The sequence below is a fragment of the Acanthochromis polyacanthus genome, chromosome 7 (assembly GCF_021347895.1).
Source record: "Acanthochromis polyacanthus isolate Apoly-LR-REF ecotype Palm Island chromosome 7, KAUST_Apoly_ChrSc, whole genome shotgun sequence".
In the NCBI taxonomy this organism is placed as follows: domain Eukaryota; kingdom Metazoa; phylum Chordata; class Actinopteri; family Pomacentridae; genus Acanthochromis; species Acanthochromis polyacanthus.
The window spans coordinates 2835806-2858993 of record NC_067119.1 but is presented as its reverse complement, the minus strand read 5'-3'; the positions used below and the strand labels follow the sequence as shown (position 1 = coordinate 2858993).

Here is a 23188-nt window from a genome sequence, read left to right as displayed (position 1 = left end):
GTCCTTCAAATTATAAATCATTTAAGAATAATTAAACGGTATCAGAAGAAAAAATAAAAATTAAAAAGCTGCACTCTGGTGTAAATTAGTTCACTTGAGTGTATTTGTAGGATGCATATTATATTGGTATAAAAACATATATTTTACATCTATCTATCTATCTATCTATCTATCTATCTATCTATCTATCTATCTATCTATCTTCGGAAAGGTTCGGATATTCCGGAAATTACCGAAGTTGTGCTTCGGGCTTCGTGGTCACACCTCTTTGGAAAGACTCGGGTGTACCTGATCATAAATCATTTCGAAATCAGCTCTCATTCCGTTCCTGCACTGAGATGTCGCAGCAACTAAAACTAAACGTTACCGCAATAAAAGAAGCAGCGTCTATCGATCAGGAGGAATCAGATCGATGAGAAGGTGATCACTAATGATCGTCAGGTGAGTTTGTTTCACGTCATTTTGCTGCTCTGTAATCAGCGAAAAAGACAGAAATTCACTGTGGAAGTCCGTCAGATTTACCAATCAAGAACTTTCTGACTGCACGTTGTATTTTTTTATAAGTTTTGATATCATAATAATGATGATGATGATAATAATAATTGTTATTATTATAAAAGACTACATCTGTTAATGAGATGATTTCATGTATTTAGCTTTAAATTAAGTGGGAGTTAAATACGTTTATAAGAAGCACTTTTATCCACAACACACTTCAGTATTTCCTGCTGTTGAACACTTTTACTCGTGAACAACAGAAGTAATGCCAACTATCTACTCATGAAAACAACTAACCAATCAAATCTCTGCAGTAAAAAGCTGAAGTGTTTTTCGTTTTCCCTCCAGCTGAATCTGAGGCGACGTTATGGCTTCATCAGGAACCGGTCAGTCCAGTCACACTTCTCACACTATCAGTTTATCACACACTTTATCAAACAGCCCAGTGATGTTGTTTTAAGCTCCACATTAACTTCATATGTGTGTGTGTAACTGAAAAAGATCATTAAGTCAATTTTATTTGTCTTTTCTGTCAAGAATTTACACAGAAAGACATTTTATGCAGTGGCAATTAATCAATTATTTTTTCAAATGATGAACATTTAAATGAAGTTATTACATACATATTTACCTTTTTCACTGTTTAGTAGATGAACCTTTAACTTCAGCTCCATCATTGATCCTGTTGGTCTCCATCACTCTGAACATTTGAATGCTGCAGTTTCACCTCATTCTTCTCTATAAACATCAGGGCCGTGCAGAGGCCTTTGGAGGTGCTCAAAGTCAAAAGGAGCACGAATTGGAAACACCGTACAGAAACACACCTAACTGGCTGAACTGTAGCAACACATATTCATAAAGAATGTAACATGGAATAATGACATGGCAGATCATTGTTCTCGCCTCATGTCTTTGTTGGGGGGTTCGTTAACAGCTTCTGTTGAGGAGGTTGGTGAGGAGGATGATGATGATGATATTGCTGGAGGTGGGCTGTATTGATCTGAGAGTGTAGACACTAAAAAAGAGCATGGGAGAGATAGTAGCTGATTAAACAAGTGCTGTCCTGCTGGTCAAATTGACCTGTTTTAAAGTTTGAAAAAAAAAATTTTTCACAGTGAATCTTCTGATGTCCACATTTTCAACATGTTTGGGAAACCTCTGAACATTTTTTGGTGGGAAAAAGGAAATGTTAAAAATGTTTCTTTAAGAACACTCACAAAAAAATCAAACAAATCCAGCGAAATTCTGGATTTTTTTTTCTGAATCAAACAAAGCTGGTTGCACCACTTGGCTGCACCAGTCTTTGATTAGATGTGTCACGTTAAAGAGGGTGAATACTTACCGGGCTTTGCAAAAGTTCTGTTACACTCGGTTTCATGATCTTTACAGACGTTTACATGTCGGAGTGAAAAATTCCATTAAACAAACTGAAAATTCTACCTTACAGCCATGGCCATAAATTTGGACACAAGTACCATGACGCTTGTGAATCTTAGAAAATACCACAAAATTGTCACTTACAATATACAGCCATGGCCATAAGTTTGGACACAGCATGACTTATGTCTGTTTTGATGTCTATTACAGAACATAAGTATATTGTAAGTGACAATTTTGTGGTATTTTCTAAGATTCACAAGCATCATGGTACTTGTGTCCAAACTTATGGCCATGGCTGTATTGTCAGGTGTCCTTAATACAAATTTGTTCTCCGGTGAAATTGTATCAAGATACAACTTGAAGTCAAAAGAGTTGAGATATCTGCTCTCTTTCGTGCTGACCACAACAAGTCTGACAGAGCCAAGCAGCTGAACATCAGCCGGATGACCGTCCACAGAGTCGCAGAGAGGCTCAAGAATGGTCTTTCAGGTGAAGATGTTTCAGGTCTTCACCATTCTTGAGCCTCTCCGTGACTCTGTGGACGGTCATCCGGCTGATGTTCAGCTGTTTGGCTCTGTCAGACTTGTTGTGGCCAGCATGAAGGAGAGCAGATATCTCAACTCTTTGACTTCCATCTTGATACAACTTCACTGGAGAACAAATTTGTATTAAAGACACCTGCCTATAAGGTAGAACTTTCAGTTTGTTTAATGGAATTTTTCACTCCGACATGTAAACGTCTCTGAAGATCATGAAACCGAGTGTAACAGAACTTTTGCAAAGCCCGGTCTTTTATTTTACTGTTATATAATTCTGTTTTCATTTTTGACATGAAACAGACTTGTTTGTAAATTCTCATTAAAAAGCCTAATCATGATGCATTGTTGACAAGCAGCTACTGCAGGAACTCGGAGTAATGAATGTTGACGACTTTGTTTTTATTGTAAATTTGATTTGAATGACATCATTAGTGTCTCACATGCCTGCTAGAGATGACAAGAAACCCAGTGACGAAAGAATGAATGCTCATGTATATCTCTGTTCTTATAGTTACAGATGAACCTCTGAAGCGCAGCAGCAGCTCTGAATTACTGCATCCAACCAGTGAGTTAAACTGAACTAATTCAGAAATGTACTTGTGCTTAGTTATTATGGTAGATTTGCATTCACAGTGTTTAATGGTTGGTCCTTCCAAAGATGTAAAAATGACTGTGTGGTTAGTCGGTAATTACATAGTTGTGTTATTATAGACACAGAGACACGGTGTTTCTTGATAAACATTTTATAATTCTCTTTTATTCTACCATCACAATCTGTTTTATCTTTTTTCTTTAAAATTTTAATTTTCTACCAGCACGACTTGCCCCTTATTTTCCTTATTTTTCTGAGTAAACGACTGCATATCCTGAATAAAGTATCGACACTACAGGCCAAAGGTTTGGAAGCAAGATCAAATTTGTACAAGAAAGATCATAGTTTCATTGGTGTACTTTGCAACAAAAACAAACATGATTATAATATAATATGGACACAGTTCAGATTTATTGGAGATTTTTGTCTGCAAACTCTCAAAAGCCAAAGAGCTAAAGTGAATAATGAAAACTGGGATTTCTTTTTGACTTTTGCACTGAAGTTGTGACTCTTATAAACCTTCTCAACTCCTTTTGTAACATTTATTCAGCAATTGTTTGGTAACTTCAGTGTATAGCTAAAGGTAAATTAGGGGAAAATGGTGCATATCAAGGAAAGCAAAGTCTGATCATTCAGTAAATACATCCCAGAATTTAGACAATTCATACTGGTTTTTAAGAAAGACATTGCGAACAGGAACTTACAGTTGCTTAGACAGATATTAAAAACACCCTAAATTAATGCTAGAAATTCGGTGAAAACAGTCAGCATGTGCAGTGGTCAGCAAGGATCTGCTGCAGCTTCTGCTTCAACATGTAAGGTGATGGAAGTGATGGCAGTTTCAGAGATTTTTGGAGAGAATTCCAATCGATCGCTGCAGCAAAGTGAAAGGAATTACGGCCAAAGAGTGCGAACCTTGGGGATAGAGAGTGCTATGAAATCACAGGTGGTAGCTGTGATGGGAGGGTTGTAGGAGGCTGGAGAGGTATTGAGGTGTCTTCCCTGATAGGGTCTGGTAGATGAGTAGAAGCCAGTGTTGGAGTCACCTGGTGTAAAGGGGGGGCCAGCCCATAGATATATACAAACACAAGATGGCTCATGAGCGCTGTCAGCCTATGGGGAGCGACGTCGCCACATGGCGGCCATCTTGGGACAGGGCTGCTCATCACTCATAACATTAAAGTCAATGGAGCATGGATTTTAAAATCACTGTAGATTGCTCAATTTTCAATCGATTTTACAACAGCTTGGTTTGTTATAAACGTCAGAGATGTACTTGTTTTACTGCTTACTTAAGAATAATTAAAACCATTGAATTCATATAAAACTTATATTAAGTAGATAGGTAATAAAGAAATAGCTATACACACACAGATATTATACTGTCAATCTTTAATATTTGCAATATTCAAATAGACAAAATAAATAAATGATGATGAACAAATAACAAAAAAGTAATGCTAAAATGAAAAAATAATAACATTTGAACAAAAAAATAAATAATAAAGAAAGAAAAATAATAACAAGGTTCCCACTCTTTTCAATAAATCATTTTCCAGGATTTTTGCAGTGTCCCATAACCAACTGAAGTTACAACAACGGAGTGGGCAATTTTTAAGTTAATCTCGCCTTCTTAAAAAACAAGATTAAAGGTTGATGACCAATATCTCTAACTAGCTGCACAGTATCATGTTAAGCTTTTGAATTTATTTATTTCTAAATCTCGGGCATGAAAATTGTCTGCTAGCTGTCTTTTTAGTCAGAGGTTATTTAGTGTCTTACTATTCTTAATTTATGGTTTATACTTATATTGTAATCTTCACAATTTTATCCTGCTGGTTTGAGGACTGCAGAGGACCTTTCACTTCTCTAAACTTCAGGCTGCCACTGCAAAAAAATAAAAAAATGAACACAGATGTCATCTTTTTTCAGCATAAATGGATGTAAATGTAATTTTAATATTTAGCATTGCACTTCTTTATTACTATCAGCTTTCTAATGCACAGATAAAAACAAAGCTCCACCAAAATCAATGCACAACAAACAGAGATGTTGTCTTTTCTTTTCATGAACCTGGTGCCTACATTACCCACAATGCATTTCGGCTGCAGGCTAACTAATCCAGGCATAGATGTATACAAACAATAAGTCTAAGGTCTCAATCAAAGTCTCTTAACAAGCAAATAAATACAACCACAACCACAAAGAATGTAATTTCGCCTAAAGATTAGGTTCTCAAAAAACGTTGGTCTCAGGAAAACCTAATAATTGAAAATCAGATTGTGAGTAACACCATCTTCAATGTGAGTAGCCAGGCAGAAAAGACACACAACTATGCCGCATTTTTCAAAACGAAAAGCTGCGATTTCGGAATTGAGCCTGAATCATAGCCACGTTAATAAGGTTTGTAATAAACTAAACCGTTTGTAAATCAATCAAGAATTGAGCGAGTTGTGAGTGTTAAAGTGAGGAAATCATCCACCTTACCATTGACTACAGTACAGTGCGCCAGAGCAGTCCCCTGTCCTAAGATGGCCGCCAAGTGACGACGCCGCCGACTCCGTCTTGAGACATCTAGCGTTTGTATATATCTATGGGCCAGCCCACCAGTTTGTGAAGGTCTCAATGGTGGGTGGAGAAAGGTGCACGTAGCAAGATGGATGGGTGACTGATGAAGGACATCAAGCCTGTTAAGGGCCACTTAGGAGCCACTTTATAGATGACATCACCATCGTCATACATGGGGATAATGGTCATCTTCACAAGAGTGTTTTTGGCATAGTATGTAAAGGAGGCCTTATGACGGAAAAAGAACCCCAGTCTGGATTTGATTTTAGCTTGTAGAATGTTGATGTGAGGAATGAAAGAGAGTGAAGAGTCCAGCCAGAGGCCAAGGTACATGTAGGAATTAACAAACTCCAGATCTTCGGGGGGCTGGAGACACTGTTTGTCCAGTTGAACAGAATCATTTGAACACGAAAGAACAATTGTTGCAATGAACTTTGTAGACAACAGGACCAGAGTGTTTGATAGTATGATAATATTGCTGCATCATATCTCAGTGTTTTTAGTGTTAAGCTGCTGTTTGAATAACTAAACTGATTTTCTCTCCAGTGTCTGAGCTGAGGGTTGTTCTGTTGGGGAACAGCTGGGCTGACAGGAGTTCTGCTGCGAACCTCCTACTGGGAAAGATCAGGTTCAGCTCTGATGAAGAACCAGGCGGCTGTCAAAAAGTCTTTGAACTGTTAGAGGACAAAAACAAAGAGAAAAAAATAACTGTCATCAACACTCCAGATCTGCTGCTCCCCAACATCTCTGTCAACAAACAGTCACAACATTTACAGGAATGTGTGAGACTCTCTGATCCTGGACCTCATGTGTTCCTGCTGGTTCTACAGCCTGAAGGCTTCACTGAGGAACACAAACTGAGGCTTCAGTCAGTCCTTGAGCAGTTCAGTGACAAGTCATTTGATCATTCACTGGTTCTGATATCAAACCCGAAAGACGAGAGTTCAGTCTCCATTGAAAGATACATGGAGGATCCACTGTTAAAAGACATTATGACCAAATGTAGAGACAAGTTGTTGTGGCAGAAGAACCTTGAACATCGACAACTGTTAACAGTTATAGACAACATGTTGAAGAAGACCAATGGAGATCATATGAGCTGTGATCTTTTCATAGATGCAACATCTGATTCACCTGCTGGTCCTCCAGGAGAAGTAGTCGATGTCGGCTTGGATCCTGCTGATTCTGGTAAGTTCAGGAGCACTCTTTATAATGTCATGAATACAACTCATCCAAGTGAAGTGTTTGCCAGCTGAACTTTCATTAATAGTCATTGACCTTCATTAAAGAATTGCACAAAGACACCATATCACATGTTGAAACTAAGAAGTTTTGTTGTTTTTTGATAAACAGCTGCTGGTTTTGAATTTAATGCAGCATAATATTTACTCCTGTGTTGATTCAGCTTTTTTAACACTCTGTAGGTATTTGGAAACCAGCTGCTGTGTTTAGAAGGCAAAATGTTTGCCCATTTATGTTTGCTACAGGACTGCAGCTGCTCAAGAGTTTGGAGCCTTTTAGTTTAATAAGAAGTCAAATGTTGTCAGTGGGTGACAGATGGGGATTGCAGGCAGACCAGTTCAGCAGGAAGACTTTTACTGTGAAGAAATGCCGTTGTAACACTGGCACATTGTCTTGCAGAAAAAAGCTACAGCTTCCTTGAAAAAAAAAAACAGAGTCTGGATACCAGCTTATGTTGCACCTATAAAAAGTATGCATCCTCTGCTGGGAGGTTTTCCCTTGTTATTGTTTTCAACACTGAATAATGGTCCATTAAGCTTGACTTTTTCGACAAGAATTTTTTATTTTTTTAAAGACTCTTTCATGTCATAGTGAACAACAGAAGTAATGCCAACTATCTACAAATACAAAATATAAGTGATTGCAGAAATAGTCATCTCTCTGAAGTCAATATTTAGTAGATTTGCCTGTGGCTGCAGTTCCATCATTGATCATGTTGGTCCCCATCAGTCTGAACATCTGGACGCTATAATTTCACCTCATTCTTATCTATAAACTGTTCAAACTCTGTCAGGTTCCACAGGGATCCTGAGTGAACAGAACTTTCCAGGTCCACACTCTAACTCTTAGTTGGGTTGAGGTCTGGACTCTGACTTGGCCTCCAGAATTTCCACCTTGTTGTCTTCAAACTATTTCTGAGGATCTTTGGCTGTCTGCTTCGACTCATCGTCTGGATGGAAAACTGATTTTCTCCCAAGATTTCTCTAGATTTTGCTGCATTCATTTACCCTCTACCTTTACAAGCCTTCCAGGACCTGCTGCTGAGAAACATCATGGTGCTGCCACCACCATGCTTCACAGTGAAGATGGTGTGTTTGTAATGATGTCCAGTGTTTGGTGTCCACCAAACATTTCATCTAGTCTAATGGACTAAAAGCTCCATCCTGGTCTCCTCAGACCAAAGAACCTTCTTCCATGTGACTTCAAAGTCTCACCATGTCTTCTGGTAAACTCTAGTCCAGATTTTATTTTAGCTTTTTCCATCAGAGTCTGCCTCTTTGTCTCCATAAAGCTTTGACTGGTGAAGAATGGACAACAGTTATTGGATGAACAGTCTCTAACATCCCAGCTGCTGAAGCCTTGAACTCCTTCAGAAGAGTCATAGGTGTCTTGGTGGTCTCCCTCACTGGTCTCTTTCTTCTTGGTCCCTCAGTTCTTGAGGATGTCCTGCTCGAGTCAGATTTATTCATTTTCCATCTTCCTTCCATTTCTTAAAGATGGATTTAACTGAACTCCTAGAGATCCTCAGGAACTTTCAATGTTCTTGTATCGTCCTGACTGAAGCTTTTTAAAAAACATTTCTCAGAGTTTCTTGGAGTTCTTTAGTCCACATGGTGTAGTTCTGTCCAGGAGTTCTGATCCACCAGTGACCTTCCAGATACAGGAGTCAGATGCAATCACGTATTTTACATTTTGTATTTTTAACTGATATTACTTTGTGGATATCTGTTTTCATTTTGACATAGAAGAGTCTTTTTTTTGAATTCTTGTCAAAAGAAAAGACTCATCCTTGCTGGGATGATCTTTTTATATCAGGTTATGTTACTGACCTGTTGTCTATTAAACTAATCAGATGTTCTTTTCAGTGTTACACAACTTGTCCAGTATATTGTTGTTCATCTCGGAACTTTTTTGAAATGTGTTTTGCTGAATCAAATTGAGAATTAAATTATCTCCATCTCTATATCACAGAATGCAATGTATGAATAGAGAGTGATGAAAATATCCATAGTGCAATCTGGAATAGTAATTTCCACCCTATTGTTTTACTTTTTTGTTTCAGCCCATGAACTCAGGATTGTGTTGTTTGGAAAAGGTGATGACAAAAAGCTAGCACTGGGAAACATCATTGTTAGGAAGAAAGAGTTTTATGTCTCAAGATTCTCTGCAAGAAAACAGTGTGAAGCTGCTTATGGAACGTGGAACATGAAACCTTTAACAGTAGTGAAAACTCCAGACGTCTTCAGTCTGTTTGTGGAAACAGTGAGAGAAGCGATGAAGAGATGTGTGGATCTCTGTTCTCCTGGACCAAATGTTCTGCTGCTGTTAGTGACACCTTCAGATTTCACTGAAGAAAACAGAAAAACTCTGAAGTTCATCCTGAGTCTGTTTGGTGAAAACGTCTTCAAACACTCCATGATCATCATGACTCAGAACAAAGACAAACGGAATCAGTCGGTGGAAAACCTCCTCCAAGACTGTGAACAAAAGCAGCACAGCATCAATCTTGATGAAAAGAATCCTTCAGGTCATGATGTTGAAGAGTTAATGCAGAAAATGGAAACTATAGTGAGTGACCTCAGGGGAGGATATCTGACACTGACTGAAGAAGAGGATCAGACAGTGATGAAAAAGTCCAAACCTCCTCTGAACCTGGTCCTGTGTGGTAGAAGAGGAGCTGGGAAGACTTCAGCAGTCAACGCTATTCTGGGACAAAAAAGGTTTGGTCGAACCAAAGACTCATCAGAGTGTGTTAAAACCCAGGGAGAGGTGTGTGGACGTCGGGTTTCCCTGCTGGAGCTGCCTGCCTTGTATGGAAAACCTCAGGAGGTAGTGATGGAGGAATCATTCAGGTGTATCTCCCTCTGTGATCCTGAGGGCGTCCATGCCTTCATCCTGGTCCTACCTGTGGGTCCCCTCACTGATGAAGACAAGGGAGAGTTAGAGACCATCCAGAACACATTCAGCTCTAAAGTCAGAGACTTCACCCTGATTCTGTTCACTGTGGAGTCAGATCCTACAGCTCCAGATGTTGTTGACTTCATCAGACAGAACAGAGACATCGAGGAGCTCTGTCAGAGCTGTGGAGGAAGATATATCATCTTCAACATGAAGGACAAGCAGCAGATCCCAGAGCTGCTGGATCAAGTGGACAAGATGAGACTGTCAGATCAGAAACCTCACAGCTACACAACAGGAACGTTTGCTCATGGACAAATGGAAAAGAACCGACAGCTAGAAGCAGTCATCACCAACCAACAGGCTGAAATCAAGAAACTGAAAAAATCTGATGTGGTCAAAGGTCAGTATTTCACTGTTTTTATTTAGTTGTAGCTAATTCTCCTAAGCCCTGTTCTACATAAAGTACATACTTTAAATACGTCGCCAGTGAAAAGTATTTACCCCTCTTGCAAGTTTTCTCCTTTATTGCTGTTTTGACAAAAAAAAGTATTTTAAAAAGTGTTTTATGAAGCAATGTCTGTTCATTGAAAATATTAAAAGCAAAAAAAAAAACTCTCTTCAGTCCTCTCATCCAAAATTGAGCTTTCTGTCCATGTTCCATGGACACCAAACATTGTACCTTATCACAAAACCACCATCTCCACTGTGAAGCATGGGGGTGACATCAGGATGTTCCTCAGCAGTAGGTCTTTGGAGGCTTGTAAAGGCAGAGAGTAAATTATTGCAGTAAAGTCTAGAGAAATCCTGGAAGACAACCTGATGCAGTCAGAAGAGAACTGAGACTTAGAGAAGATTAATTTTCCATCCAAACGATGAGTTGAAGCAAACAGACAAAGATACTCAGTAATGGTTTGAAGACAACAAGGTGGAAGTTCTGGACTCAGAGTCCAGACCTCAACCCAACTGATAGTCTGGACCTGGAAAGTTCTGTTCACTCAGGATCCCTGTGGAACCTGACAGAGTTTGAACAGTTTATAAAGAAGAATGAAGTAAAATTATAGCATCCAGATGTTTAGACTGATTTGAGACCAACACGGGATTAACGCAGTAACTGCAACCACAGGTTCATCTACTAAATACTGACTGGAGAGAGATGATTTTTTTGTAGTCACATATTGTATGTTTTCTGTTTTTAAATAATTGACATTACTTTGGAAAAATTTATTGTCATTTTGACATGAAAGCTTTTTTTTAAAAAATAAATTCTAGTCAATAAAGACAAATTAAAATGACCATAACTCAGTATTTAAAAGGGGGGTGAATAGTTTGCATAGTTGTAACTCCAGATGTTTTCTGTTGCAGCTGATGAAGAGCAGCACAGCTCAGACAGTCTCAGGATTGTGCTGATTGGGAAGACTGGCAGTGGAAAGAGTTCTTCAGGAAACACCATTCTGGGGAAAAAAGAGTTTGAAGCCAAATTCGGCCAAAGGTCAGTCACCAAACGTTGTCAGAAGTCAGTGGGTGAAGTGGACGGACGTCCTGTTGTCGTGGTCGACACTCCTGGACTGTTTGACACAAGTTTGTCTAATGAAGAAGTAAATGAAGAGATGGTGAAATGCATCAGTCTTCTGTCTCCAGGACCACATGTCTTCCTGCTGGTGTTACGTATCGGCAGATTCACACCAGAGGAGAAGGAGACAATAAATTTACTCAAGGAAGGCTTTGGAAAGAACTCTGACAAGTTCACCTTCATTCTTTTGACTGGAGGAGATGAACTGATGAAGGAGTACCAGTCCATTGAAGATTACATCGGCGAATGCGATGATTCCTTCAAGAAATTGATCTCTGACTGTGGAAGACGATACCACGTGTTTGATAACTATGATAAACGAAATAGAACACAAGTCAGTGAGCTGATGACAAAGATCGACACCATGGTGAAGGAAAATGGAGGAAGCTGCTTCACCAACGAGATGCTGCAAGAAGCTGAAGCAGCGATACGGAAAGAAATGGAGAAAATCCTGAAGGAGAAGGAAGAAGAGATGAAGAGAATGATGGAGGAACTGGGAAGAAAACATGAGGAAGAAATTAATAAGATGAAAATAGCAATGGAAAGAGAGAAAGAAAAATTCAGCAGGAAAGAGACCTGAAGCTTAAAGAAATGGAGGAAAACATCAACAAGGAGCGTGAGCAGAGGAAGAAAGAACGAGAAGATAGAGAACGAGAAGAACAGAAAAGGAAAACTGAAGAAGAAATTCAGCGACAGAATCTGAAAATGGAGCTTGAAAAGTTGGACAAACAAATTCAGTCAGAAAAAGAGGAAAAGAAAAAACTGGAAGAGACCAGAGACGAGATGAGAAAGAAACAAGAAGCCTGGGAGGAAGAACGAAGTGAGTGGTGGAAGAAACGAAAACAAGAAGATGAAGAGAGACAACAGGAGGAGAAAAGAAAAATAGAAGAACTTCAGGAGAAGTTCAAGCAGAAACAAGATGAATATGAAAACAAGAGAAGAGAAGAAGAACAAATCACGAGAGAACGAGAAGAAAAAGAACGGAAACAACTGAAGGAAAAACTAGAAATTCTGAAGAAGACATATGAGGAAGAAGCCAGGAGAAGAGCTGAAGAGTTCAATGAATTCAGAGAGAAACACACCAAAGAATTTACAGCCCTTAGGCAGCAGCATGAAAAACAACTGAAAGATAAAGATGAGAAGTATGACCTGTTAAAGGCACTGGCAGCCCACAATGAAAAAGCAAAGAAGGAAAAATATCAAGATGATATTTATAACTTGGTGAAGTGTGTGTCAAAGAAGAGGGAAAACCTGAAAAGAATCAAGGACTTGCTGACAACACATGAGAACCAAATGAAGAAGGCCACAACTGAGGAGGAAAAACAAAACCTGCAGAGTATTCATGAAAGAGAAATGAGTGGCCTGATCCAGGATCTTCTCAGAGAAGTCGAGTCTAAATCCTCCTGTTCCACTGGATGAGGTGATGTACAAACTGACTGTAGCGTTTGTGCCAAAGGTATATTTTATTGTCAAGTGATCTCTGAAGAACTTAATGTCTGTTTTACCTAAAAGAATGTTTCTATCTGTACTATTCAGGGTCTTCACTCTGTTTGTTTTTGTAAAGTTTTGTAAGTCTTAGTGACATATTTGTTGTAATTTTTTTGCCTTCTCATCTTGTAGAGTTTGAGTTCTGTAAGAAGTTTAGGCGAAATGAGTCGACATTTCAGCCTGCAGAAACTCTTCATGATGTTTTGTTCCATTTTCTTCTGTACTGTTTCGTTGGGAACATTAAAAGAGACTTTGGGGTTTTTAGTAATAATGTTTTTTTTAGTTATTTTGAACTATGAGAATGTACATAATGTTTGTCAAGTCCAAGAAATCGAAGATTACAGCAAATATCCAAAGTTAAACATGAATGATTTTCAAACTGGTCAGCAAATGCATCAAAATGATGAAACTGATGTTACAGAAATGTATTCTGATACGTTCCGTTGCTTTTGTACATGTCAAATAGTATTGAATGCTTTATAACTTGTTGGATTAGCTTCATACACACTGATTTTTGTGCCGTTTTCTGTATTGATCTTTGCTTTATGCGTTTCTGTCATTAAAAGTGTGTTGTAAAATGCTGTAGTCAATCAGACTCTCCACACAGACAAACTGATCAAACACACCTGAAACACCTTCAATCACCTCTGAATGTAGTTATTTACGTGATATATTGATCTTAATTTACTGCTGTTACGAGGACTATTGTCAAAAAGGGGCCTGTAAACACCTCGCACCAGAAGATAGAGCAGTTACTTTGATGGTGAGTCGTGTGTTGTAAAGCTATTACATGTAAATCACTTCTATTCACCCTAAATTTTGAAATGAAGTTTAAATTATTTTGTTTTTAACATCTGTTAGAAATATTGTTGCTACTTTCCTGAAGTAGTTGAGCCCTAAAAATTTAAAAATAAAAATCAACTCCATAATTTCTTTGACATTTTAAAATATGAGATTGTTGAATTAAACCATAGACTGTAGAATCAAAATGGAGCTACCATGATGTCCCCTGTTGGTTTCTACGCTGAGACTTCCTGGTTTCCATCTTGGATTTGTGGAGCCAGAGATGAGGCGGAGCAGGGATTGGTCAGACTGACTGGGAGCCCCGCCCACATTTACCAGCTTCTTGAAACAACCTTAGCCTCCAAAAGTGCAGCTAAACTCTACAGGTAAGTGTTAAAGTCATCTTAGTAACTAGTTGTGCTCTTCTCCACATCTGGACAACACCACATATAAAGCAGTAACCTACGTTACTGTAGCTGAAGTTCCTATAAGTTAACGTCAGACTGTAACCTCTGATGTAAACATGTTCTAACATTGTGTTTTGAAGTTGGTCTGTAAGTCTCACGTTACGTTTCCTGACTTAGTGTTAACAGTGATGCTACATCAGATCAGTCAGTCATAAATTAGTTAACTGTTAGCTTCAGCTCAGTGTCCTGCAGGTCTCAGCTGATCAGTCATGTCAGGATCAATTTTTTTAAAGACACTGCTAGCATATCACTGAAATTGATACCACATATAAGCAGTATTATATTGATATTAATACCATTTATTGTGCAATAAATGCATGAGCTGTGCTTGACCTTTAAGGGAGAGAGATGGATTTCCAGGCTCTGAATGACTTGAGATTAGGTTTATTTAAAATTATTTAAAATTGAAATGTCAGTGACAATAAAGAAAAGCTCTAACTTTTGTCCTGCAGATCTGCCAAATTGTAAATTATTTGAGAATAATCAAGCTGAATTAAAAAGCTGCACCCTAGTATGATTTAATTACCAACTAAATTAGTTCATTTGAGTGTGTTTGTAGTGTACATATTATAGCGATAAAAACAAATATCTATCTATCTATCTATCTATCTATCTATCTATCTATCTATCTATCTATCTATCTATCTATCTATCTATCTATCTATCTATCTATCTATCTATCTATCTATCTACCTATCTATCTATCTTCGGAAAGGTTCGGATTTTCCGGAAATTACCGAAGTTGTGCTTCGGGCTTCGTGGTCACACCTCTTCGGAAAGACTCGGGTGTACCTGATCATAAATCATTTCGAAATCGGCTTTCACTCCGTTCCTACACTGAGATGTCGTAGCAACTAAAACTAAACATTACCGGAATAAAAGAAGCAGCGTTAATCGATCAGGAGGAATCAGATCGATGAGAAGGTGATCACTAATGATTGTCAGGTGAGTTTGTTTCACGTCATTTTGCTGCTCTGTAATCAGCGAAAAACCCAGAAATTCACTGTGAAAGTCCGTAAGATTTACCAATCAGGGACTTTCTGACTGTACGGGAGTTTTTAAATAATAATAATAATAATGATTAAATGAAAGACGACATCTGTGAATGAGATGTTTCATGTCTTTGGCTTTAAACTAAAGAGGTCGCTGGATTTAGTTTTCAGTGAGAAAAAAATTATTATGTTGGTATTTAATATATCAGCATAAGATTTATTGTTCAAATACAGGTTATGAATTGTAATCAAACATGATTCTGGGTTTTCAGATTTCGGTTGAAGCAGGAAGAGGCACACAGATTACACTTCATTCAGATTACATGTTCATCTGGTCGCTACTTTCTCAGAGTTAATTAGGTTTAGAAGAAGCACTTTGCCCCACAACACACCTGCTGTTGAACACTTTAACTCATTGAACACTCATGAAAACAACTAACTAATCACATCTATCCAGTAAAAAGCTGAAATGTTTTTTCATTTTCCCTCAAACAGCCCACTGATGTTGTTTTAAGTTCCACATTAACTTCATATGTGTGTGTGTGTGTAACTGAAAAAGATCATTAAGTCAGTTTTATTTGTCTTTTCTGTCAATGATGATGATGATGATGATAATAATTGTTATTATTATAAAAGACTACATCTGTTAATGAGATGATTTCATGTATTTAGCTTTAAATTAAGTGGGAGTTAAATACGTTTATAAGAAGCACTTTTATCCACAACACACTTCAGTATTTCCTGCTGTTGAACACTTTTACTCGTGAACAACAGAAGTAATGCCAACTATCTACTCCTGAAAACAACTAACCAATCAAATCTCTGCAGTAAAAAGCTGAAGTGTTTTTCGTTTTCCCTCCAGCTGAATCTGAGGCGACGTTATGGCTTCATCAGGAACCGGTCAGTCCAGTCACACTTCTCACACTATCAGTTTATCACACACTTTATCAAACAGCCCACTGATGTTGTTTTAAGCTCCACATTAACTTCACATATATATATGTATATATATATATATATATATGTGAAGTTAATGTGGAACTTGTTTATATATGTGTGTGTGTGTGTGTGTGTGTGTGTGTGTGTGTGTGTGTGTGTGTGTGTGTGTGTGTGTGTGTGTGTGTGTTCTTGTACTTGCTACATGGTGAGAACCATTTTCTGCATTTAACTATCAAAGTGAGGACATTTTTACAAAGTGAGGACATTTTGGCCGGTCCTCACTTTGAAACAGCCATGTTTGAGGGTGAAGACTTGTTTTTAGAGAACAGGTATGAATTGAGGTTTGGTTAGGGTTAGGGTAAGGATTAAGTTTAGGCAATCAGTTGTGATGGTTAAGGTTAGGGTAAGGCTTGAGGAAATGCATTACGCTTATGGATGTCCTCACTAAGATAGAAGTACAAACGTGTGTGTGTGTGTGTGTGTGTGTGTGTGTGTGTGTGTGTGTGTGTGTGTGTGTGTGTGTGTGTGTGTGTGTGTGTGTGTGTGTGTGTGTGTGTGTGTGTGTGTGTGTGTGTGTAACTGAAAAACATCCATTCTCTATACACCGCTTTATCCTCACTATGGGGGGTGCTGGAGTCTATCCCAGCTGACTCTGGTGAAGGCAGGGGACACCCTGGACAGGTCACCAGTCTGTCACAGGGCTACATATACAGACACACAATCACACTCACATTCACACCTACGGACAATTTAGAGTAACCAATTAACCTCAGCATGTTTTTGGACTGTGGGAGGAAGCCGGAGTACCCGGAGAAAACCCACGCATGCACAGGGAGAACATGCAAACTCCATGCAGAAAGATCTCAGGCCGGGATTTGAACCGGGGATCTTCTTGCTGCAAGGCGAAAGAGCTAACCACTACTTCACTGTGCAGCCCACTGAAAAACATAATTTAGTCAATTTTATTTGTCTTTTCTGATAAGAATTTACACAGAAAGACACTTTATGTAGTGTCAATCAATTACTTTAAATAATTAGGCATATAAAATCTGAATGAAGTTATTACATACTGTTGTTTTTCCCCTGCACTGCACACTGAACCTAAATAAAAGATGTCCGGTCAGCATGCCCAATCTCTGTGATTGCATTCATGGACCTGTTGCTGTCATGGCACATCCTGGCCCAGTGTCCCGTTTTATGGCAGCAGTGGCATGTGGTTCTCCCTGCAGGACGTCTTTCATCTTTGCTGTGTTGTGCTTTTCCACATTTACTGTCATTTCCTCCCCATTTTCTGTCTATAGACTTGCCTTGTTGTTGTTGTTTCCAGTCACTTCATTTCGTCTGTGTTGCACCTCGTGTGCTAACTTGCAGGCTCACTTGTGCTGCGACCTCCTCAGACTGGCAGACGGTCTGTATCGTCAGTGCGAGCATCAGGTCCGGCATCAGCTGCAGCCTGTGTGAGAGCTTCTTGTCTAGTATCCCGATGATGATATAGTCGTGGATATTTTCCTCTTGACTCATGCCAACTCACAGTGCTCTGATAGATCATACAGGGCTCGGATGAAACACTCGACTTTCTCCCCTGGCCGCTGGACACGCTGCTGGAAACATGCTCTCTCGTGTACAATATTCCTCTGCGCAAAAAAGTAGCTGTAAAACGCCTTCACCACAATGCCAAAGTCATTCCTGTGCCCCTCTTTGGCGAAAGCGAATGATCTGTATTTTCTGCCTCGTTGCCCATGGCGTAGATAAGGCAGCTCACATGGACTTTCCTGTCATTGTTGTCCAGTTTTGTGGCGACTCTGAACTGCTCAAAGCGCTGTCTCCAGTACAGTCTGTTGGCTTGTCAAAAGAATAGCTCGCTGGGGGATTAAACTTTGCCATTCAGTAGACAAACCTTACTTTGTCCATTCCATGAATCCACTCACTTCTGACACCATGTAGAATGATTCGAGGTGAGTTTCTTTACTGCCTCATCTTTATTAACTTGCCACTCGTTCAGCATACAACTCATAACATGCAGCTTCTCATGCCACTACCAGGTACGGGCGGGTTTCGTTCTGCCATAAAGCATACTGTAACACTGCTTTAGCACACTCAACTTAGTGACCTGCTCTCTACATATGTGCATATGTGACAAGTCATTTGATCATTCACTGGTTCTGATATCAAACCCTAAAGACGAGAGTTCAGTCTCCATTGAAAGATACATGGAGGATCCACTGTTAAAAGACATTATGACCAAATGTAGAGACAAGTTGTTGTGGCAGAAGAACCTTGAACATCGACAACTGTTAACAGTTATAGACAACATGTTGAAGAAGACCAATGGAGATCATATGAGCTGTGATCTTTTCATAGATGAAACATCTGATTCACCTGCTGGTCCTCCAGGCGAAGTAGTCTTCATTAAAGTACCTTCATTAAAGAATTACACAAAGACATATCACATGTTAGAAAAATATCTGCTGGTTTTGAATTTAATGCAGCATAATATTTACTCCTGTGTTGATTCAGCTTTTTTAACACTCTGTAGGTATTTGGAAACCAGCTGCTGTGTTTAGAAGGCAAAATGTTTGCCCATTTATGTTTGCTACAGGACTGCAGCTGCTCAAGAGTTTGGAGCCTTTTAGTTTAATAAGAAGTCGAATGTTGTCAGTGGGTGACAGATGGGGATTGCAGGCAGACCAGTTCAGCAGGAAGACTTTTACTGTAAAGAAATGCCGTTGTAACACTGGCGCATTGTCTTGCGGAAAAAAGCTAGAGCTTCCTTGAAAAAAATATAGTCTGGATACCAGCTTATGTTGCACCTATAAAAAGTATGCATCCTCTGCTGTGATGATCTTTTTATATCAGGTTATGTTACTGACCTGTTGTCTATTATACTAATCAGATGTTCTTTTCAGCGTGACACAACTTGTCCAGTATATTGTTGTTCATCTCGGAACTTTTTTGAAATGTGTTTTGCTGAATCAAATTAAGAATTAAATTATCTCCGTCTCTATATCACAGAATGCAATGTATGAATAGAGAGTGATGAAAATATCCATAGTGCAATCTTGAATAGTAATTTCCACCATATTGTTTTACTTTTTTGTTTCAGCACATGAACTCAGGATTGTGTTGTTTGGGAAAAGTGATGACAAAAAGACAGCACTGGGAAATATCATTGTTAGGAAGAAAGAGTTTTCTCTCTCAAGATTCTCTGGAGGAAAACATTGTGTAGCTGCTCATGAAACGTGGAACATGAAGCCTTTAACAGTAGTGAAAACTCCAGACGTCTTCAGTCTGTCTGAGAAAACAGTGAAAGAAGAGATGAATAGATGTGTGGATCTCTGTTCTCCTGGACCAAATGTTCTGCTGCTGTTAGTGAAACCTTCAGATTTCACTGAAGAAAACAGAAAAACTCTGAAGTTCATCCTGAGTCTGTTTGGTGAAGACGCCTTCAAACACTCCATGGTCATCATGACTCACAACGAAGACAAACAGAATCAGTCGGTGGAAAACCTCCTCCAAGACTGCGAACAAAAGCAGCACAGCATCAGTTTTGATAAAAAGAATCCTTCAGGTCATGATGTTGAAGAGTTAATGCAGAAAATAGAAACTATAGTGAGTGACCTCAGGGGAGGATATCTGATACTAACTGAAGAAGAGGATCAGACAGTGATGAAAAAGTCCAAACCTCCTCTGAACCTGGTCCTGTGTGGTAGAAGAGGAGCTGGGAAGACTTCAGCAGTCAACACTATTCTGGGACAAAGAAAGTTTGGTGGACCTGAAGACTCATCAGAGTGTGTTAAAACCCAGGGAGAGGTGTGTGGACGTCGGGTTTCCCTGCTGGAGCTGCCTGCCTTGTCTGGAAAACCTCAGGAGGCAGTGATGGAGGAATCATTCAGGTGTATCTCCCTCTGTGATCCTGAGGGCGTCCATGCCTTCATCCTGGTCCTACCTGTGGGTCCCCTCACTGATGAAGACAAGGGAGAGTTAGAGACCATCCAGAACACATTCAGCTCTAAAGTCAGAGACTTCACCCTGATTCTGTTCACTGTGGAGTCAGATCCTACAGCTCCAGATGTTGTTGACTTTATACAGAACAGAGACATCCAGGAGCTCTGTCAGAGCTGTGGAGGAAGATCTGTTGTTGTCAACATGAAGGACAGGCAGCAGATCCCAGAGCTGCTGGATCAAGTGGACAAGATGAGACTGTCAGATCAGAAACCTCACAGCTACACAACAGTAATGTTTGCTCATGGCCAAATGGAAAAGAACCGACAGCGAGAAGCAGTCATCACCAACCAAAAGCCTGAAAACAAGAAACTGAAAAAATCTGATATGGTCGAAGGTCAGTATTTCACTGTTTTTATTTTTGTTGTAGTTGACTCTCCTAAGCCCTGCTTAACCTCATACCAGTAAAAGCTTTATAAGAGAATAGCAAGGAGAAAACTGTTGAAAAAGCTCAAACTAAATCTGGACTAGAGTACACCAGAAGACATGTGGAGACTGAAGTCAGCTGAAAGACGATTCTTTGGATGATTTTCAAAATTGAGCTTTCTGTCCATGTTCCATGGACACCAAACATTGCACCTGATTACAAAACCACCTTCTCCACTGTAAAGCATGGTGGTGGCAGCATCATGATGTTCTTCAGCAGTAGGTCTTTGGAGGCTTGTAAAGGTAGAAGGTAAATGAATGTAACAAAGTCTAGAGAAATCCTGGAGGACAAGGGCAACAAGGTGAAAGTTCTGGAGGCCGAGTCAGAGTCCAGACCTCAATCCAACTGAGAGTTAGAGTCTGGGCCTGGAAAGTTCTGTTCACTCAGGATCCCTGTGGAACCTGACGAGTTTGAACAATTTATAAAGAAGAATGAAGTAAAATTATAGCATCCAGGTGTTCAGACTGATTGCTCTAACTGCAACCACAGGTTCATCTACTAAATACTGACTGGAGAGAGATTAATATTTTTTGTAGTCACATATTGTATGTTTTCAATTTTTTGAAAAAGTGACATTACTTTGTAAAAATCTCTTGTCACTTTGTCATGAAAACTTCTTTTTTTAAAAAATAAATTCTCGTCAAAAAAGACAAATTAAAATGACCATAACTCAGTATTTAAAAGGGGGGTGAATAGTTTGCATAGTCGTTGTAACTCCAGATGTTTTCTGTTGCAGCTGATGAAGAGCAGCACAGCTCAGACAGTCTCAGGATTGTGCTGATCGGGAAGACTGGCAGTGGAAAGAGTTCTTCAGGAAACACCATTCTGGGAAGAAAGGAGTTTGAAGCCAAATTCGGACAAAAGTCAGTCACCAAACATTGTCAGAAGTCAGAGGGTGAAGTGGACGGACGTCCTGTTGTCGTGGTCGACACTCCTGAACTGTTTGACACAAGTTTGTCTAATGAAGAAGTAAATGAAGAGATAGTGAAATGCATCAGTCTTCTGTCTCCAGGACCACATGTCTTCCTGCTGGTGTTACGTATCGGCAGATTCACATCAGAAGAGAGGGAGGCAATGAATTTACTCAAGGAAGGCTTTGGAAAGAACTCTGACAAATTCACCATCATTCTTTTAACTGGAGGAGATGAACTGATGAAGGAGTACCAGTCCATTGAAGATTACATCAACGAATGTGATGATTCCTTCAAGGAGCTGATCTCTGACTATGGAGGAAGATACCACGTGTTTGATAACTATGATAAACAAAATAGAACACAAGTCAGTGAGCTGATAACAAAGATCGACACCATGGTGAAGGAAAATGGAGGAAGCTGCTTCATCAACGAGATGCTGTAAGAAGCTGAAGCAGCGATACGGAAAGAAATGGAGAAAAAATATCAAGATGATATTTATAACTTGGTGAAGTGTGTGTCCAAGAAGAGGGACAACCTGAAAAGAATCAAGGACTTGCTGACAACACATGAGAACCAAATGAAGAAGGCCACAACTGAGGAGGAAAAACAAAACCTGCAGAGTATTCATGAAAGAGAAATGAGTGGCCTGATCCAGGATCTTCTGGAAGAAGTCGAGTCTAAATCCTCCTGTTCCACTGGATGAGGTGATGTACAAACTGACTGTAGCGTTTGTGCTGCAGCTTTGTGCAGCCAAAGGTATATTTTATTGTCAAGTGATCTCAAGCAGCTGAAGAACTTAATGTCTGTTTTACCTAAAAGAATGTTTCTATCTGTACTATTCAGGGTCTTCACTCTGTTTGTTTTTGTAAAGTTTTGTAAGTGTTAGTGACACATTTGTTGTAATTTTTTGCCTTCTCATCTTGTAGAGTTTGAGTTCTGTAAGAAGTTTAGGCGAAATGAGTCGACATTTCAACCTGCAGAAAATCTTCATGATGTTTTGTTCCATTTTCTTCTGTACTGTTTCATTGGGAACTTTAAAAGAGACTTTGGGGTTTTGTTAATAATGTTTTTTTTTTAGTTATTTTGAACTATGAGAATGTACATAATGTTTGTCAAGTCCAAGAAATCAAGTATTACAGCAAATGTCCAAAGTTAAACATGAATGACGTTCAAACTGGTCAGCAAATGCATCAAAATGATGAAACTGATGTTACAGAAATGTATTCTGGTACATTCCGTTGCTTTTCTACATGTCAAATAGTATTGGATGCTTTACAACTTGTTGGATTAGCTTCATACACACTGATTTTTGTGCCGCTTTTCTGTATTGATCTTTGTTTTATGTGTTTCTGTCATTAAAAGTGAGTTGTAAAATGCTGTAGTCAATCAGACTTTCCACACAAACTGATCAAACACACCTGAAACACCTTCAATCACCTCTGAATGTAGTTATTTATGTGATATATTGATCTTAATTTACTGCTGTTACTTGGAATATTGTCAAAAAGGGGCCTGTAAACATTTCGTGCTGGAAGATAGAGGAGTTGTTTTGATAGTGAATCATGTGTTGTAAAGCTATTACATATAATTCAGTTTGTATTACCTTAAATTTTGAAATGAAGCTTTATAAATTCATTTTTGTATCTTGAAATAGTTGAGTCCTAAAATATTTGTAACAAAAATCTAACTCCAAACTTTTCTCAGACTACTCACTAAAACCTGTATGATTCTCCAAAAAAAATAGTTGGATCGGTAAATTTTACACGGATGTGACCAATTTCATGAGAAGATTTTGCTCTTAAGTTGAATTAATTACATGAAGGAACATGAAAAATGTGCTTAATGTCAATAAAAACGTGTTCCCGGTATTATTTTTTTCAGCATGG

General features: G+C 39.0%; 1 protein-coding gene across 3 annotated transcripts in view; it reads left to right on the top strand.

The window, feature by feature from the left end:
- Positions 1-290: 290 nt before the first annotated feature.
- The window catches only part of LOC110972630 (GTPase IMAP family member 8-like), a 79118-nt gene continuing 56220 nt past the window's right edge, over positions 291-23188 (top strand). Inside the window, exons 1-6 of one of the 3 annotated variants that reach the window (XM_051951244.1) lie at positions 291-441; positions 847-884; positions 2929-2982; positions 6124-6765; positions 8882-10120; positions 21125-22662. In XM_051951244.1, the coding sequence (XP_051807204.1) occupies positions 866-884; positions 2929-2982; positions 6124-6765; positions 8882-10120; positions 21125-21744 (2574 nt within the window). In that variant the 5' untranslated portion in view covers positions 291-441; positions 847-865 and the 3' untranslated portion in view covers positions 21745-22662. Of the gene's footprint in view, positions 442-846; positions 885-2928; positions 2983-6123; positions 6766-8881; positions 10121-11082; positions 11986-21124; positions 22663-23188 lie in introns of those variants that run through there. The other 2 variants (XM_051951243.1, XM_051951242.1) reach the window with 2 other exon arrangements.